The sequence below is a fragment of the Metopolophium dirhodum genome, chromosome 6 (genome assembly GCF_019925205.1).
Source record: "Metopolophium dirhodum isolate CAU chromosome 6, ASM1992520v1, whole genome shotgun sequence".
Classification (NCBI taxonomy): domain Eukaryota; kingdom Metazoa; phylum Arthropoda; class Insecta; order Hemiptera; family Aphididae; genus Metopolophium; species Metopolophium dirhodum.
The window spans coordinates 9,437,870-9,458,754 of NC_083565.1; the positions used below are offsets into that span (position 1 = coordinate 9,437,870).

At 31.8% G+C, this 20,885-nt stretch overlaps 2 protein-coding genes across 3 annotated transcripts; one reads left to right on the forward strand and one right to left on the reverse strand.

Moving 5' to 3' along the window:
* The first annotated feature begins 1,163 nt into the window (after nucleotides 1-1,163).
* LOC132946225 (vesicular inhibitory amino acid transporter) lies at nucleotides 1,164-12,485 on the forward strand. 2 transcript variants are annotated; one of them, XM_061016108.1, is made up of 3 exons: nucleotides 1,164-1,590; nucleotides 1,646-2,189; nucleotides 8,637-12,485. In XM_061016108.1, the coding sequence occupies exons 2-3, from the start codon at nucleotides 1,734-1,736 to the stop codon at nucleotides 9,819-9,821; spliced, it is 1,641 nt and encodes a 546-aa protein (XP_060872091.1). In that variant the 5' UTR covers nucleotides 1,164-1,590; nucleotides 1,646-1,733; the 3' UTR covers nucleotides 9,822-12,485. The 2 variants fall into 2 exon arrangements, with proteins under 2 accessions (XP_060872091.1, XP_060872090.1); XM_061016107.1 differs by having other exon boundaries at nucleotides 1,660-2,189.
* LOC132946226 (nuclear inhibitor of protein phosphatase 1) lies at nucleotides 12,476-15,564 on the reverse strand. The gene is made up of 7 exons (XM_061016109.1): nucleotides 15,261-15,564; nucleotides 15,075-15,135; nucleotides 14,849-15,002; nucleotides 14,203-14,429; nucleotides 13,948-14,145; nucleotides 13,760-13,883; nucleotides 12,476-13,677 (listed from the first exon to the last, which is right to left on the reverse strand). Exons 1-7 carry the CDS (start codon nucleotides 15,287-15,289, stop codon nucleotides 13,442-13,444), a joined length of 1,029 nt encoding a protein of 342 aa, XP_060872092.1. The 5' UTR covers nucleotides 15,290-15,564; the 3' UTR covers nucleotides 12,476-13,441.
* Between the last annotated feature and the right edge of the window lie 5,321 nt (nucleotides 15,565-20,885).

A 20,885-nucleotide genomic window follows, 5' to 3' on the forward strand; every position in this document is an offset into this window, starting at 1 on the left:
TTAATTTTTTGGTGTCATTTAATATATTTAAATGTATTCATGGGTATTTGAAACTCTTAAAGTATATTATTATATAATATACACGTCAATGTCACAATGAAAAATGAAAAAACATTTGTTCAACCTACCTTACTTACCTACTGTATTACTATTATGCCTAATAGTAAAATAATTGTACTACTTTAATAACAAAAATATCATATTACCGCCTTCGTTTTCGTTTGGAATGGTTTTTCGTATACAATGGTTTTATATCATTATTAAAATTTAACCAATCCGTTACAGCACCCCGTTCGTTAAACATCTACAGAAGATCGGTGCCCACTTGCTCGCTTTTTAGTTTCAAAGATAATTATACGAACAAAGTGCGTATTAGTGTTACCACTTACCTATAATAAGCAACAGTCACTCATCCTATTACCTACCCAAATTTGGTATTATTGCATATAATATTTAAGTTTAGAAATTTCTGAAAGAATATATATAATCTTTTAAATTGTCGACTGAATTTTAAATGTTAATACATAATCATAATATACATACATAATATATTATACAGTGTATGCCGCCGTTGAGCCATTCTATAAGATTTTATATTATTTTAAAATTTATACAGGAAATTCGTAAGTACGTTCTTTAGTATAAATGTAGTCAATTTCATTTTTAAAACTCTTCAAGAAACAAAAAAAACATCCAGAGTTTTCTGGTTTTTAAATGGAAAAAAACAAGATAGCTCCCCGCAGTTACGATGATCGGAGTTGTCTTGTTTTTGCACGGACCCCTTATCGTTTTTAAATTATTCTTTTTTAAGAATTTTATTATTATTGAATTGTTTCTATAACATAGAAATGTGCGGACGATTAAATGACTTCAGATTTGGAATTTAAAATACTTAAAAGTATATGCAGGTACTTGATATCACTAACCGGCATTCGGGTATAATAAAATATACCACCAATTCCTGATACACGTTTTTCGCGCGGTATAATAATATATTATAGTCATATGGATTGGAACGATCCGGGCCCGGGCCCACCCCGTGCACCCATACAGTAAACTTTGTCACCAGAATGCGTTGCACCGCTTATGGGGGTGGCTGTGGGTCAGATAGGGCACGAGGAGATCGGTCGCCCGCTTTTCATCGATCCGCGCCGCCGCCCGGCCGCCAACCCCCTTCCCGCAGCCGCTCCGAGCGCGGTTTCCCAATCGCTTCCGCTCCGCGCCGCGACGACACACGGCTTGCGCGTTTTTTTTCCCCTGTTACGTCCAACACCGCTTTCATCTTCATTTTGATTTTCCTGTTTTCGTTTTTCGCCCACGAGCACTGCAGCACGGCCATCTCATTTCACCAGCCGGTCGGGAAAAATATGCTTACAGTGGCGACGGCGGTGGCGGCGACCACTATTACATCGGCATTGGAAACGGCGGCGGCAGCGACGGCGGTGGTGGCAGTGGAAATAACATCTTTATAATAATAATAATAATAATATAACGGCCTGCCTACCCATACACGATATTATTATTTATCAATAATATCAAATCGACATATTTTTTTTTTTCGGTTCTCTTTCGCTCTCGACTCTTCGACAGGTATACCGACGACATTATAAAACATCGCTACTGTTGTAATACATTATAATATTAGGACCGTGTCCGCAGTGGGCGCGAGTGCAGCAGTTGCAGTCGTCGCATATATTGGTAGGTGGCCGCCACCGCAGCTGTAGCGGCGGTCGATGGCCAATTTCGGCCGGTTTTACGTGCCGCCGTTCGGGGCCGCCATGAACGTGGTGTGGGCCGCCGTCAAGGCGTACGTGCCCGAGGACAGTCCATGCGTGGAAGCCATCATGAAACGTCGCGGCGATCGGGCGGCGGCGGGCGCGGCGTCTGCCGGGACCGGGACCGGGGCGGCGGACGGCGTGGACGCCGAGCGGAACCGGTTGCAGGGCGGCGGCAAGCCGGACACGAACCCGTTCCGGACCACGTGCAACTCGGAACTGTCGTCGTACGGCGGCGTGGAGAAACGTGACGGCGGCGTGGACGGCGACGGCGTCACCAAGAGGACGCCGCAAGCGTTCAGCATGGACGACGGTAGCTTCGACGAGGACTCGTCGGGCGGCGGAGAGTTCGGTCGCGGCCGGCACAAGATCGACGAATGGCAAGCCGCGTGGAACGTCACCAACGCCATACAGGTACCTATAATGCGACCACGGCGAGGTTGATGATAACGATTGATGAATAATGATTTACATTATATAGGGTTTAAGAGTTATAATATTATATATATAGTGTGTACAATATATAGACGGCGAGGCGCTATAAGGGGTGTTTCTTAGAAAAAAGATTAAGATTGGGTTGCTTGCGGTATCTCTGGGTAATTCCCTTTACAGTTTATACCGTCCCCGCCGAGACGCCACTGAATCCTAGAGGTTATTTCAAACGGCGTTTGAACATATAGTTATACACGTATACGCGCCGTATATTGGTCGTAAAATACTAAACAAGAGATTTACCTGCTATAAATATATATATTATAGGTATATTATATTATAATATCAAAGTATATTTAAATGTTAGCCCCCCACCCCGCCCGGTACTTCATTTTGAAACTTAACTTAAGGCTCTAAGTTATGTTGTCGCGAATTCAATTTATCTCCTCTTTATGTTTTGCAATGGTTATAGCATAAATTCTTAAAAAAAGCATGGGACAGACCAGGAGAATTATATACTCAGCGTGCTAATAGACCTCGAAACATTGCGGTCATATAAAGATGCGTCGTGTTTTTTTTCTCGTCAATCATTTTTTTGGTCAAAGAGTAAAATGGCTTGATAAAAATGCGTTACACCTGTAGATTGAAAACCAAACTTAAAATCACAGTGTTTATCAAAAATAATTCTTTTCGTCTTATATAGAACGACAATTTAAATTAATACAATTTCAGCCAACTTGTTAACTCGATATATTCCGACTAGGCACTATATGAACCATTTAAATATAGAATACGATTTGGATAGGCGCGATTTCAGATTTTGACTTGGAGAAAGCCCCTCATATTTAAATAAAACAGACCAGTGTGAGGGAGCTCTGCCCAAACTCCCTGTTCAAATACCTTTAAAATATATTACTTAATGGAATATAAGAAATGAATTTTTTTCCTCACCAACTTTCCTATATTTAATATATTATAATACACCACTACCGAGTATCGACTATATTCCAAGCAAATTGAAATGTTATGAAAAATGTATAGTGATTACTAATTAGTAATTTGTAAATACTATCATTAATCGTGATATATGTGATATACGTGTATATTATGTTCTGTGAGTGGATCCGATATCTACTATGGAAAACTATATGAATCAATTTTTAAACTTTAGAAAATAATTTCTTTAAATAACGTTTACTGAATTATGTAGATTAAATAACTAATAAAGGATTTAATACTTAAATTAAAATATACATTTTTAGATGGGCTAAGCCCCTCTAAGCCCCCCCCTTCTAAAAAAAAATTGCTCCCACGACAATTTGATAGGTGCCATTGTGCCAAGAGAGAGAGAGAGGTGATACAGTGATAGGTAATTTACCAAAAACGTAAAAGAATAGTCGTTGGTTTATCTGAAATTGTATATGTTGTAAGCTTTTAAAGTGTACCTATAGTCGAGTCATTGATTAAATAATATATGTATATTATATTATATATGTATAATCAATGGTCGAGTACTAAAATATCATAATACCTATATCAGAGTACTAAGAGTACTAAGGATCTTGTGTATCTTGTATTTTATTCTGTATAGTAAACGTATAATTGTGCAGGTAATGCATTGTATACATCTACACACAATACACGTGCAAACACGATATAAATAAGTATCTAATAAGTAATAACTATTTGTACATTAATGTTTTATCTGATTTTTACATATTTTTTTTAGTTTATTTTAATATTTTATATTCATTATCAGTAGATAATAACTCATTATTCTAATTACTCTTTCTCGTTCTAGAAGTTATAACATAGGTACCTACTATATAAAATATAAATAGTTAAGACCTATAAATACATTATTTTAGGTGAATCGACGAGCTACACCGTGAACGAATTTCATGATCAGTAATAATTAAGTGAGTCCGGATAATAATTAACATTGACATGCACTATGTAAAATAGCCTTCACTTATTTTATCATTATATTATGCACTATTTCAAAAAAAATTATGAACACAATATTTTTAACTGCACCATTTTTTTTTTACTTTTGAGTTAACTTCTTTAAATGCACCTGATACCTGTTTAATGCGACGCACTTTAATATTGATTATAATTTATAATATATTATATTATGCATTATCACGTACAACGATATTATGATGTACAATTAATAATGTATTTAATAACAGCATGTAATAATAATAATAATAATGTATTTATATGATATCTATATAATTATATTTTTTTTTTAGTTATTCTTTTTTTAAAAACAGTATTCTCAAGACACGCTGGTTAATGGTTATTTTTTAAATAAATATAAAGTTACGTAGGCAATTTATAAAAGATAATATCTGAAAACTTATGTTAGCTAAATGTGTTACACGATAAACAACAATATGAGGTGCAAAAATCGAATAAATCTTCTACAACTTTTGCCTTTTGGCGTAAAACTTTGTAGGTACGACAACAGTGTGGAAAATCTAATTTCGTTTAGGGACTCGAAGTGGGTCGATGATCAGTTTTCGAAAATACTACGACGCGTATTGTATAAACTTTATAATTGGTGGATAAAGCTATTATTCTAACTCAATGCAACGTCAAAAAAATATATTTATATTTGTAAAATTCATAAAATATATCCATATGCCACACGACGTGTTTTCATATGTTAAATGCTTGAGTGCTTCTATATTGTAACGTTACGGAACTTTTTGTTTACACAATTAACTATACCAAGTTATTATATTTAGTATTTTATAAATAAGGCTATAGGAAAATTTACGAGGCGTAAAAATAAGAACGACAAGTCCCACAACATTTTTTGTGTTACTGAATTCGAATGAGCAAGAGAGAGATAGAGTGAAAGACAATGAATAAGAGAGGTTTGCTATAAAAAAATGTTGACCACACATGGCAGCTATTGTAGCAGACAGTTCAAATAGTACAATATGGTAGTAAAAGTAAATATACACATATTGTGCGTACATCACAAGGCGATTTAGTTTTGAGTTTATACTCAAATGCCTACTCATAGACATACACATGCTTATAATTTATGTGTATAAGCTTTGTTGGATTGTTTGATAATCGAATGCACTTTACGTCAACCTGCAAGTTGTTGATTCAGCGAGACAGCACCCATTTAAAAAAAACTACGTTACCTAACTGTCTTTCGTTAGGTACTGATGGTAACATGTAGGTATAGCTGTTTATTACGTAGTTTTGGTAATACAGCAACTAATGTCCAATAATACACAACGGTTGATTGATCAAAATATTCTAACCAGAGTCGTCGTTAATTATGGAATGGTCAGTGAGCAGGGGCAGTGTATATCATAAAACAATTGGTGTTGCTCAAATGTGATCTAACCCTTATAATATTGTTATATACCAACCTATAAAATGTCCTATTTTTCTTCTATCAATACCCAACCACCCATATTTAAGGTGTTACCTGAACAACACTTGGAGGGTCTAAGTCTATTGGCTGTTACACACCACCGGGAGTGGTCCTGGGCCCTCAAAAATTTTAATTAGTTTTAGGCCTAGCTTCTGAAAAAATAAAATTGGAAAAGCAATATGATATAGTATAATATTGGGGAAATATGGTGTTAGGACAAAACAAACAAGTAGGTACAGTGCGTAATACTTTTAGAAAACCCTATATAGAACTTGTTTTATTCAATGCACTGGTCACATAGCCATAATTTGCTTCTTTGAGATCGCTATACCAGCTGCTATGACCTTTTTTTTGTTATTCAAAGCCCAAACTATTTATTCTTCTTCTTCTGATAGATTGTTAATTTTAAATCAATTAGTATGAAGCACATACAGTAAAAAAGTGGATACTAATTAGTAAACACACTTGTAAATCGAAATCTATGTTAGGCTTCACAATTATTTTCGCATCAGGCTTCACAATTATTTTCACATACATTTTTTATGTGTTAACCATATGATTTCGGGGGGCCATATTGAACATTATTCTAACTCACGATACTATATTACAGCTTGTCGCTTGATTATTTAATAAAATATTTTTTACATCACCTCACGTCCTCACCACTGTATATATAATTTTATAAAATAAAATATAATGACATTGGGTTAAGACTTTTGAATCACTCTATATTATAATATTTGAGGTACATATTATCTATAAATAGGTAGTAATAATACAAATAGATTTTCAATATATATTTTCCAATTTTTATACCTACTAAAATAAGTAAGTCATAAAAAATATCAATTATTTTTTTAGAAAACATTAAACATACACTTTAAGCACAAGTGCATAACAAATAAAGAAATATGCATTTTACAATTTTTGATTTTTAAACTCGTGGTTTGTATATTATATAGAATGAGTTTTTAGAAAAAACACGCAACTCTTACAATTATTCCGAGCCCTATATAGTACCTAATAATGGCAATCGGTCAAAAATCAAAATATCTAAGGACAAAATATCTACGGGCTAAATATCCAACAGTCAAAATATCCAATTTTGAAAATGTAAAAACCGTTTTTATAAATAAACTCAAACATTTTAAAATGTCATTGTTCGTTATACTTAAGTAAAATAAAATAAAATATTAATTAAAATGTAAAATAATTCAATTACGCGGATTAGAACATTTCATTTTCCAACAAAATCAGCTCAAATATTAAATTATTAAATTACTAAATGTTATTGTATTAAATTAACTCGTAAAAATAATTCAACCCAGAGATATGCTGTGTTAATAATATTAAATTAATTACCTACTTTAAAAGCAATATTATCACAAAATATACTTCCCAAACATTAGTCGTTTTATAGATTTAGGTATAGTCAAATACTCAAATAATATATTATAATATATTGTTTTTTTTATTTATTATAGCGTTCAACTCAAATTAAAAGTTAAGCTATGGGGTGGAAAGAAGGGGGAGGGTATTTCGGCCCAGGAGAATACAAAAATAACAGCCCACTTACTAGTTTACCAAATATTAAATTTTAGCCAAATTTATTACTATATTCATCGATACAAGATTTGAGCAGCTTATGTTTACAATAGTTAGTTTATCATTGACAATAGTATTTTAAGTAGGTACCTATATAACACAATACAAGTGAATAATTTGAATTATTAATGTTGCAATATTTTTATATTAAATTAAAAATCTTATTCAATAATAGTGTGCTTTTAGACTTGAGTATTTTAATAATTTCATAAATATCTATTTCGTATCTATATTTCGTCATCTTTTTCTATTGCCTTGAGCTAAAATCTTCTGTATAGTTCAGTTTATGTTTCTCTATAGTTCAGTTTATGTACTACAAAAACAAAATCTGTGTGACTGTGTATATATATTTATTTTCTACAAAATTTTTTTTTATGCTTGCAATTTTATAAGTTCATAAATTTGAGCTAATTTTTGTTAAAAGTTAAGTATTATCTACTAATCTACGTGAATGTATTATTTTACATTTTAACATTTTATTTATAAAAACTTTTAACTAAATTTTTAAAATTTGATATTTGGTAGTTTACCAATTGCGCTCTAAATATTTTGGGGTCGATATACCAATTGCGATATGAAAATTGTAGGGTCGATAGACCAATTGCGCTCAAAACATTTTACACTAGGTACCTAAGGAAAAGTTATTAGTTAGTTATAAATTATAATTATATAATAAATAATTACACTAACCGATTTTTTGCGAGTATGAATGCATAATACATAATATATATAAATAAACAATTTTTTTCTTCACATTTTAACAAGTTACTTTTTGATCGTCAATTATATACAATTTATGATAATGATAACTTGTTTTCGTCTATCACTCAAATGCATATACTCCTGTGATCAAATGTCCGTAATAATAATAACGTTTCATAAAATTCCCGATACCGTTATACAATATAATGTATTATAACCGCAGTCACTCTAACCACTAACCAGTAATCAATTGATCAATAAATACGTTTATTTATTTATTTAAAAGCATTTTAGTGTGTTTATGTTGATGTTGATGGAATTAGATCGAACAACAATATTTCTAAATCTGAAGGTAGCCGCCAGGCAAATTTGAATACAAGCGCAATGGTATATATAGTAACCGTAAAATATAAAGAGCAAAATTGGTACACTAATCGTAAAATATAAGAAGCGCATTCGGTACACTGACCATAAAATATAAGCTTCGCAATTGGTATATCGACCTTAAAATACAATTTTGTTTTGGCGCAATAATTGGTCCATGCCCGGATATTGAGTCCGTGGATATTTTGACCTGATGGATTCCCTAATAATATGCACCGTCACGTATCGACTGTACCGTTGTGATAACGGACCAACTGACCTACCTCTAGTTATAATATGTTTAGTATAATATTAATAATAATATGTAATAATATTGACGATGACCTGCGCAGGGGATGTTCGTGGTATCACTGCCGTTCGCCGTGCTGCGTGGCGGTTACTGGGCGATCGTGGCCATGATCGGGATCGCGTACATATGCTGTTACACGGGCAAGATACTGGTGGAGTGCCTGTACGAGCTGGACCTGAACACGGGACAGCGGGTCCGAGTCCGCGACTCGTACGTGTCGATCGCCCGGGATTGTTTCGGGCCGGTGTGGGGCGCCCGGGCCGTGAACGTGGCCCAGATGATCGAGCTGCTGATGACGTGCATACTGTACGTGGTGGCGTGCGGCGACCTGATGGAGGGCACGTTCCCGGACGGCGTGATCGACACGCGCAGCTGGATGATGATCACTGGCGTGCTGCTCATACCGCTCGGGTTCCTCAAGCACCTGCACCACGTGTCGTTGCTCAGCTTCTGGTGCACGATGTCGCACATAGTCATCAACATCATCATACTGGGCTACTGCGTGCTGGAGCTGCCCGACTGGGGCTGGAGCAAGGTCAAGTGGACCATCGACGTGGAGAACTTCCCCATATCGCTGGGCATGATCGTGTTCAGTTACACTTCGCAGATATTCCTGCCCACGCTCGAGGGCAACCTGTCCGACCGGTCAAAGTTCGACTGGATGCTGGAGTGGAGCCACATCGCGGCCGCCATATTCAAGTCGCTATTCGGTTACGTGTGCTTTCTGACATTCCAGAACGACACGCAACAGGTGATTACCAACAACCTGCACTCGCCCGCGTTCAAGGGCCTGGTCAACGTGTTCCTGGTGGTCAAGGTGCTGCTGTCGTACCCGCTGCCGTACTACGCGGCGTGCGATATACTCGAGAAGTCCTTCTTCATCGGGCCACCCGCCACACCATACCCAAGTATCTGGCATGTGGACGGCGAGCTCAAGGTCTGGGGCCTGGCGTTCCGCGTGGCCATCATCCTGTGCACCGTGTTCATGGCCATATCCATACCGCACTTTGCCATACTGATGGGCTTCATCGGCAGCTTCACCGGCACCATGCTGTCGTTCATATGGCCGTGCTATTTCCACCTCAAGCTGAAGGGTGACTCTCTCGAGTGGCGCACCATTATGTTCAACTGCTTCGTCATATTTCTCGGTTGCCTGTTCGGCGTCATCGGCGTCTACGACTCCGGCACGGCCATCATCAAAGCGTTCCAGATCGGGTTGCCGTTCTGAGCATTGGGACGTCCTGCTCCCACGTCCCCGTCGTCCCCACGCTCCATTTCCCCTCCAGAACCCGTACCCACTACCCACGTACCCACCCATGCACAAGCCACCCCACTCGTCATACGCCCATTATCGAAGTCACATGATATATTATTATTATATCTTTATCCACCGCACCCGCCCGAATGCGATCTGTTTGCTATTATAAGTGATCGTGTTACAAACCGACCCGGGCCGAACTTTGAAACATTTAAAAATATAATAATAATAATAATAATAAATAGAATACCTGTTTATAATTAAATTTAACAATAAACGAACTGTGAATTCGGAGCGAACAATATCGGGCATGTGATCAGGTTCGAATATTTGCAGTTATTTTCCGTTCGATTAGGTTCCGTTTGAAAATCCATCAGTTCGTAACATAGTACATATCAGTCCAACCATCGTTATTCATTATTATATTATCAGTTCGTAACATAGTACATATCAGTCCAACCATCGTTATTCATTATTATATTATTATAACCACGAGTGCTGTGTAATCTATTACATTATAATATTATCACCATGCGCTAACACTCGTCGCGTGTCAATGACAATAATAAGTAATAACAATACAACGAGTGGACGAGTGAGTGAGCCCTACATTATAGGTCTTCGTTGTTTCGCGCCAAAAACGATTCGGTTCCGTAGTGTATTGATTCACGTACTCGTAAAACCCGAAAAACCCCGCCACTTTTCACGGACGATCGTCCGCGACGAGTATCGAATACCGTGACTATGTAGCCAATATGGACTCCGACTATAGTATAATTTATTGTGATCATTTTATTGTTTACTCGCCTATTCCACAAACGCATTGTTGTTATTGTGACACCCGCGATTGTTATGGATCCAGAATATCATTGTTGTTGCATTATGTTTTGAAGGCACGAAAGAAAAGATTTAGTAAAACATCCGAACGATCCTTATATTATAGCCCCTCGCCGGCCAGGTACGTTTCATAGTCTCGGAACATAATCCCGAAACGTTTTCAAGTTGTGGCACTGCAGTAGACACTATAATAGGATAAGTATATACATAGTATATAGTTTTGTTGGTTACGTAGTTACCTACTTGCCTAATTTTTTTTCGATTTTCAATTTTCGTATACCGTAATTGAGTTTTGACTTTTTCTTCTTCGGGCGGTACACGCAAGCATTTATCATTTTGATATTATGCAGTTCTTACTCTTTTTGAAATAGAATCGCGCTTGCACATTCCGCACGTTGTTATTATTGTTATTGCAGTTTACAATTTACGATTAAACTAGATAGAGTCATTAACCAGTCAGGTCTATACCCATACCTGAGCTTTTAGCGATCACCTTATGCCCGCTAAATTATATAATATACAAATATTAATCCAGCGTCAAATTTGTTTAGACGATATTATTATTATTATTGTATACCGGTAGGGAGCAATAATTATGCTAAGATAGTTATGCGATTTTTACATTTTTTTAAATTTTAATGAAAATTAATAGAAGTATTCAATTTTAATTACCTACATAGGTAATAAATTAGGTGTATGTATAAAAGTATATAAGCAATTTTTTGAATACAACGGTTAGACCGTTGTAGTTTGTGTCTTCCGATATATATATATATATATATATATGTAATTGATATTGTGATAAACAACATTTGTCTTCCAGGGCTTGTAAGCCCATACAACCAAACAATTTATTCTTGAAATTGAATAATTTTTAATAACCGAAATATTTTGACGACAAGAATGTTTGGTAGTTAAAATGTTAAATTACCGTTTTAACAATAAATGTAATGTTTATATTATTATTATATTATATTAATTAAGTACTGTTTATATATCATTGATATTGTAACATTCAAATTGTGCTGTTTGTAGCAATTTATTGTCTTCCATTATAAAAACGATTCTAAATGTTGTTGATGTTTGGTTTTCAAATGGTTCTGACCGAAAAATATAAATCCATTTGGATCCCAGACATCTGTATACTCCGGATAAGGAACGTATAAACTATATATTAAATTAGCGCTTAATTGTTAAATAATGTCAATTGCAAGTCTTCCAAAAAAAATAAAATAAATACCACCTATAGCGATTAGTCAAAATAATTATACGTTATTATTATATTGTGGTAATTTATAATCATGTTAATATACCTACTTATATTATTTGTAAACATTTACTTACATAATATAATATTTTGTCGAGTTATGGTCATTACTATTATTATTATACAAAACTAACCAGGTTTTTTTTTTAAAGAATAAGTAGTTTCAATTAATACAATTGTTTTATATTCATATGTTTATAATAATTATTAATAAAGATGGAAGAGAAAAAAGTGAACTACATACACTTTAAAATATTGTTAGTAGCTTGTTTATTAAGAAACCGTTTGATCATATTATTATAATTTGTAATATTTATATATTCACTTTTAAATACCTACTAAAAGTATATTCAATTAATTATACTCTTTGTTATGTTTAAGTATAAGTAAACATTATATTATATACAACACGAGCATTAATTTGTTTTATCTAAGACTGCTATTGTCTTCCATAATTTATACCATAACTAATTAATTATTATTGTATACTCTTTCAGTATATTTAACAAAATACACTTAATCTTAAAAAGTGATGTTTTTATTTTTTTAATCAAACATTAATATAATAATAATAAATAGTTTATTCAATTGAATAAAATGGGCTGAATCCCAATAGTACAGATAGTTTATAATTTATAAACTAGAAAAATAGGTATATGTACCTTGTTGGCAGTTAGAGTACACACATAAATTGTTACTATGTCATTTAGTGGGACACAATTGTTTTAATTGCAATAATATTTAAGGGCAATTTTATTTGGGTAATAGTTTTGTTTAATATTTCAGCTGTAACAATATTTGATACCCAGGTACCTAAATAATAATAGAAATATTGAGATTTACATATTATAAAACATACGACTAGAATAATGAGGTAATTTCAATTTTAATAACTTTCCGGTTTTTCTTTTCTGTGGTACTTATGGTAATAACTTTTATGAAACTTAAAAATAACAGTTGTTCTATTTGATCAAGTTATTTGCTATAAGATTTTTTGTTTTGTATTTAGCTAATAAGCTTCATAATTATTTGGACTATGCCATTAAATATTTAATGGATAAAAATTCATAAAAATAATTATTAATTTTATAGTTTTGACCTATTTATGAAGTTATTTTATGTTGTTTTATTATATACTAAAATCTTATTTGACACCTAATTTTTTGTATACAGAATATGAATACAAAAAAAAAAACTAACAATGGACCATAAATTATACAATTTTGTAGTTATTAGACATTATAAGTAACACAATAAAATGCACATTATAGTTATACAACATTACACATTTTATTAATTCCAAACACATACTTATACAGTAACAAACAGCTAATATCCAGTAAGATAGTTTTCCAAATTATTTTCACAGAGGTAAAAATAAAAAAATCTCAAGAAGTCATTACTCATTAATAAATGATTACATAATAATTAATTACCAAATCGAACATGGAAAAAATGGACAGGTATAAAAAAACGTATAAATACTTTAAACAAGCAATGCTGGTGCATTTTTTTTCCCAGGCCATGCCTCTTTTGCATATTTTTTCTTTTTAGGCTCTGTTGAAGCGGGTTCAACTTTTTCAGACACTACTGGATTGGGAACGGCTATTTCTTCTATACTAGGGTTAATATCAACATCTGGTGCAGGATTTGGTAAATTCATACCAAGACGATTACCAATTGATGATAAGAAACCATGCTGCTTATTGTCACCATCTGGACCTAGTAAGTAAAATTTTATAAAATAAATTATAAATAAGTCACTAAGGTAAATTTCAATAAACTAAAATAGATTAATTCTAACCAGGGATATCACTGTAAAGTGAATTGTGTAAATGTGCACCAGGAATCATATTTTTCAAGTAGTTTTTATTTTGACCATTAGCAGTATTTTGGTCAATAGCAAAACCCATACCATCTTTGAATTTCTGTAAAATATAAGAAATATAAATGTCTGTATGGTAACAATAAAATATTTGATGTAATGTTTACTTTATTAGGTATAACAGTAGTTCTTATTAGGTTTCTGAAACGACCAACTGATGGATCAATATCCTCTGGATTGATTATCTGCTCATCTTCATTGAAATGGACACCTCTTGTACGTTTTCGTTTTGTTTTTAATGCATCATCTGATATACCAAGCATTGATATTCGTCGATTTTGTGCCGTATTAAATTCAGTCAAATTCTGTAATAAAATTGTAAATATACTCATGGAATTTCAATTTAATTTTTGTATACATACATCAAGTTCAAGATCAGTTTCTGGAAGTCCTAATAAACTAGATGCATGATCAGATTCTCTCTCTAACTGGTCCATTATTGGACGAGGTCCAAAAGCTGATGTAGATTGGGGACGTTCCCGAATAATGTATGTTCGAGTAGATGCACCAAAATGAAACTGACTATTTATTGGTAATTGAGTGGGTTTATCGGCTTCAATTCTAATGCTACCAATATATGTACCATGAGCTAAATTAAATTGAAAATATAATTACATAAATAATGAAGAAGATAGATATGACTGGCTGTCATTCAATAAACTACTACCTAAATAATGGACACTGAGCATACAAAATTCCGAAAAAAATAACAAATAAGTACATAAGATAAATCTTAAATTAATTACATTTATGATCTTTGAAGACTATTCAAATAAAAAAATTAAAACTTGTGTTAGGTTAGATACATCAATTTGAATAAATAGAAAACCTATTAAACAGTCATAGAAACAATATGTTTTGTAGGTGGAATGTATTACTTCTTTGTTTAAATAATTTTGGAAGGATGTAAACTGTAAAGTAAATTTATATCTAAATGGTGGTAGAATATTCTTAATATAATATATAGTATACTGAATGACAGCGCAATAAATAGTTATTCCGACTTACTAGATCCAAGATCAACTAAAAATGCTCTATTTAAATGTTTGTGGTAAACAAATGCAGCATGAACTCTTGAACATGATTGATGATCAATACAAAAGTCACTCATTTGTGCATTACGTCCAAACAAGTAGCACTTTTTCTGATCCAACATTAATTTCTAAACAACAGTATCAACATTTTATTAAAGTTCCAATCAGTTGTATAATTTTATAAACATAGTGAAACTCACTTGAATTAATTTGTCTCCTTTTAATACGTCCAAGTGTAACCCTACAGGAGGTTTACCGGCCCTTAAAACAAAAATAATAAATTACATTTTTTTATATTCATCAACGAGCTGCAACAATTTAACACTAAAAGTTGATCCAAAGTTAAAGTTAAAAATTGTGTGTATGAAACTATGAACAGTTCTCACCAGTTGGGAACATCGTAATGATTAGCCATTATAAATTATAATAAACAAATAATTTTATACTTTAGTTAAAACAAACATGACTATTAGGTACAGATTATTGGGATAATAAACAGATAAAATCCAAATACATGCTATGTGTGTAATTATTTAATGAGAAATTAAAATTTTAAAAATAAAAATGCTGTAAAATATGATTATGATATAATAATATTGTATTGTTATTACATATTAAACCGAACGAAAAGTATTAAAAAAACTATCAAAGTATCAACTAAGAAGTCATAATCCCGAAGCCGAAGCCGAATACTTTTTCTTATCAAATATGTACCTTATCATGGATATAAGGTATAAACAATTTTACAATATTATTATAACCGTGGTAAATACCATAGAGTATTATACTACTCCATGGTAAATACCCGCGTATAAACATTGAATACAAAAGTAATTTTTTAAACATTCATAATAGTATATTACATATTTACATACATGTAACATGTTACGTGTACGTACGTCTGTACTTGTATATTATATTATTATTAATTATTATACAAAGTTAATACTTAATTTACCATTAATTTAAATAATATTTGGTACTCGTGTAGTATGCTTAAGGCTGAGCAAGTGAATGATTTTTTTAGCTCAGTTAAGTTAGGTTAATATGCACCAATAACAAAAAGTAAAAAGTTAATTTTCTTAGGTTAACTCAGTTAGGTTAAGTTAGAAGTTAATTTGTTTATACACCGCTAGAGTACTCGATTTTTTCCAACCCAAAACTAAATTATAGACTATAGTATTTATACTTTTTACAGTATTTTCACATAAGTTAGATTCGAATGATATACCTACATTTTTAACTTCAAACGATTCACAGTAAATATTTTTTTGACTAGAAAACAAAATAGACTGAAATCGTGAAATATAATAAAATCAAAACAAAATAAATTAACTTAACTTACTTCTAAAATGAAAAATTAATTCGTTAATTAAAAAAGAAATTTAGTAAGTTAACAGTTAAGTTAATGAAAAGCCAAAAGTAACTAGTTAAGTTAAAGAGTTAAAATAAAACAAACTTTTTAACTCTTTAATGCCCTGCGTAGCCTTGCGTATGCTACATGTCTATACCTACCGGTAATTCGTTACCTACCTACCGCAAAACTAGACATACCTACCTGCCATATACATATTCTTATAAAAATTACCTATATATTTTTTATTTCATTTTATTACAGGAAAGTACCTATACTTGTGACTTGACTCAAACTTTGTATAGGTATTTTCTATACTGAAAATATGACCGAAAGACAATAATTGAATGTACAATAATAGAGGACAGGTATAATATTTGTAATTTAGTGTTGGAGAGTTCCTTTTGAAAAAGAACTCGTGTCCGTTCCTTGTTCCTGTTGCGAAAAGGGAACGCGTTACTGTTCTCATACATTTTTTTACGATCTGAGCGGTTGTCAATAGTGTTTTTGCGAACAAATCAGAAATAATCGGCTAATTTTTATATTCATTACCTTTTCTGATAGGTAGTTAATTGAACCCAGATTCTATAACATATTCTAGAAAATATCATTATTAAAAATAACATGCGTTTCATAGTTTTATTTTTTTTTCATAATTTGTAAAACGGAATTTTTCGTTCAAGTTCCTTAAAAATAAGAACTCTTTCCCGTTCATCATTCCAATATTTTAAAAAGAATCTCGTTCTAATCTTCGTTCCATCTCAACACTGCAATTTGTTGCATTTTTAGTACCTATACTTCACAAACAATGAATTTTAATATTATTTATTATTATTACTATCGAATTTATCAGAATCGTGTTAAATTGTGAACAACCTTAAACTGTTACCCGGTTCTGCACGATTTCAAACATTTTACTTTTTTTTATAACACAATTAGAAACGTTTGTCGGTGAATCAAAATAAAATATTTTCTACCTAAAATTCTAACGATTTTTTGAGTGACATTGTTAATTGTAATTTTTTATATCGCTGTTGTATAGAGAGTAGTTAAGTTTTTCATTGGTCTTAGGACTTGTAATTTTATATCACGAATCTCCCTGCATACCTATACCTATATGCACCTAGTATCTAATAATTTTGATATCAAAAGAAACACATACCGTTACATAGATTATAGGTACACATATTGATGAAATCGATTGAAAACAATAATATGGTAGCTAAGACTATAGTAAAATAAGATTTTGATCATACATTAAGTATTTCAAGAACTAATTGTCAAAAAGAGCGTAAACAAACTATATAGCCATAAGGAATAAGAATAAAAATAAACAATTGTGTATCTAAAACTAAGTACTAACTGGCCACAAGTAGGTACTTGGGAAAAAAATATTTAAACGTTGAAGGTATAAATAAATAAATAAATAAAGTATAGTATAATATATCATAACATTTTGATTTATATGAATAACGAATTATTAATATTTTTTTACAATAACTACACTTAATAATATTGTCAATAAATCTTAAATTTTGAATGATGATATTATTGAGTTTTTGGTATCAACTTAAATTTAAAAAAATGAACCACTACTCACCAACAATATTTGTCGAAAAATTCATCACCACGCAAATGCCACTAGCGCACCCAGGGGTAAACCCTACACCCTTAGCTAATGTCATAGTATTTTTTTTATTTTTTTAAGATTCCCTGACATTGTCATCAAAACTTATTGATATCTTCTTCTTATATATTAAATAATTATGTTTATTAAGCAATAAAATGAATGTGTATACTTAGAAAAGGAACAGAAAGACAGTATGTAAAAATGTGCCCCCCCTCAAAGTCCTCTCACCTAATCTGTGTATATCCCAGAGGTGGATTTATGGAGTGGCGATTGCTCCTCCCTTAGATTTTTATTTTACAAAGGTATATAATATATTGCTTATATTTTATTTAAAACCATGTGCGTACACATCCAGTTCAAAAGTGTATGATAGTTTTATCACAGAGTAGATGAAATAAATAAATTTCATAAGTTAAATTTTAGGAAATAGTATTTACTTGTTAGGATTATTCCAATAATAATTATATTTATTAATTATTATTAATGTAAATTGTTGTATGCAAATGTATGTAGGTATAAAATATGAAATTCTAATGTAAATGTTTTATATAATTATTATGATATATAATACAAAAATACTACGTAACCACAATTTAAATAGCGTGCTTAATTCTTATAAATATATTTTCGTAATGTCATACCTATAATACTCATTGTAAAAATTATACAAATTTACACAGTATCTCTCCGCATCGTATGGTGGAGTCTATTAATTTGGTTTTCAAATTCGGTACTCGTCTAATATGATATACTATATACTATATAGTATATACTATTCATACCTAAAAGAAAAGGAATGCATCTAATACTCTAATATTACTATATTAGTTATTATGATACCTATATGTGGAAATATATACCTATTCCACAGTACATTAAATATAATTTTTTTTTTTTTTTTTATTTTATTTTGGGTTAAGGCTTCGACTACTTAGGTCATTAGCCTATGGTACTGTAGGGGGGGTACTGTAGATCTGTTTACTTGTGATTTGTTTTGGCAGAATTTTTAATTTGGGCATCCGTAGGTATCTGCCATGCCCGGGTGGGAGATGGCGGCACTTGTTCTCCGGACACCGTGACTTGCCCGAAGAAAAAGCCACCCGCGACCAAGGTATCAAACTCGGGTCGGCTGCGTCGCAGCCGACGGCTTAGTCCACTCGACCACTCCGTCCCCCAATATAATTATTAATTATACGTAATATACCTATTATCTAAATCTTTGCACATTATATTATATTACAAATAAATAAATAATAATAGACAGGTTCATACAAACAATTTTTCTATAAGACAAAATATAACCTTAGTCAGTTAGTTAACAAAGTTCTGCTGTAAAAATCTTTTATATCACATAAAAAATCTTCAAATGTATATGATTGATACAGCGACACCATTCTTCTTTTAATTGAATTTTAGAATGTTTGTACTGTTTGTAGCACCACTATATTTTATTCCATTTGAGTATTTAACTATACTCAACATTCACATGATGTCATAAAGTTTCAATAGTTTCGGTTTGGTCTCCAGACTCCAGTGTTGGGATCGACGTAACTATTAGTTTTAATCTTTATTACGGTTACAGATACGTGTTGTATAACAATAATATTTGACAATTGATTTTTCTGTCAATCATAAATCAAAAGCGTCAAATAATAAATAAGGAAATAATTGTGAGTAGTACATATTATATTTTGTGGCAATAAAATAATGTGTATAGATAATATTAGACGAGCACCAAAAAATCACTTTCTAATTTTTATATTATACAATACCTAGTTAATTAGTATACTAATATACTAACTTTAAGGCTTAAATTTACTTTTTATTAGGTTATTATTACAAACAATTATTTTAACACAATATCATCACTGTGTTTAAGTGTTTTAAGCTCATATTTGCAAAAGGTGGATAAGTGGATGTCGCTCTGCTGTACAGTAGGTTACAAGTGGGTCACTGTATGGATGGTGTTAAATTTGAATTCAATGATATAATATCATTGTATAAGAAAAACGATTCTCAGCGAAAACGGTCAGTCGGCCTATGATATTACCAAGTATATTTGATGATATTATTGTGAATAAAGTAATTTATATATAACCTATTTACGTGGAGCCTTGTTTTAAATTTTCAATCCTTAGCCATAAAAGTTAAACATTTTATACATTTTTAACTACAAAATAATTAATAAATTATAAATTTGATAAATGTTGTCAAAATTTGAACTTTAAATGCTTATAACAAAAAATTGTGCCTATGTATTTTTAATATTTTTCAACTGCTATTAGTACGATATATCAGGAGCCTTATATTAAATTTTCACACTTTTTTACCCAACAAAAATTTTTATTGATATTTATAGAAAAAAAAACTAAAAAAATTGAAAACTCACAATGTCCGTAAAAAAACCCCTCAAAAAAATATTTTCAAAATTTTATGGTGTATAGAAAATGCTAATATAAACATTCTGTCAACATTTCATGTCCCTACGGTCATTTGTTTTACAGTTACACCAAAAACCAAATCGATTTTCTCGAAAACAGATTTTGCGTAAAAATTCCCGTTTTTCCTTAATTTTTCTTTTGTTTTTCACGTCGCTTTTGAAAACTACTGGGAAATTTTTACTTTTGACCCCCCAAAGTACCAACTAGATTCACTTTCCTATCAGAAAAGTTACTGTTGAAGGAAATCCAAGCACTTTTACTGTTCTAAAAGGTGATGACAGACACAAAAAAAAAAAATAAAAATTAATAAAAAAATTTAAAAATTTAAAAAAAACACACATCATTGTAAAATCAATACATTCATCGCTTCGCTCAGAATCTAAAATTATATTTTAAAAGTGATTCTAAGCAGGCCTATTGGTCATGATCGAATTTCTAGCGACATATTTCTTCAAAAATGTCTTCAAAAATTTAAACTTTTAAAGGTATTTTTAAATGAAACTTATAAAAATATTTTTTTATTAAATAATATGTTCTATACTTCAACTATTATGTTTTTAAATATTGCAATAAAACATCCAAAATT

Bases quoted from the DNA above. Each gene is read 5' to 3' on its own strand.
- LOC132946225 (XM_061016108.1), top strand. From the start codon at position 1,734: ATGGCCAATTTCGGCCGGTTTTACGTGCCGCCGTTCGGGGCCGCCATG. The intron at 2,190-8,636 runs GTACCTATAATG...TGACCTGCGCAG, and splicing joins ACGTCACCAACGCCATACAG to GGGATGTTCGTGGTATCACT.
- LOC132946226 (XM_061016109.1), bottom strand. From the start codon at position 15,289: ATGGCTAATCATTACGATGTTCCCAACTG. The intron at 15,003-15,074 runs GTGAGTTTCACT...ACTGTTGTTTAG, and splicing joins AAGGAGACAAATTAATTCAA to AAATTAATGTTGGATCAGAA. The intron at 13,678-13,759 runs GTTAGAATTAAT...TTTACTTACTAG, and splicing joins ACTTTACAGTGATATCCCTG to GTCCAGATGGTGACAATAAG.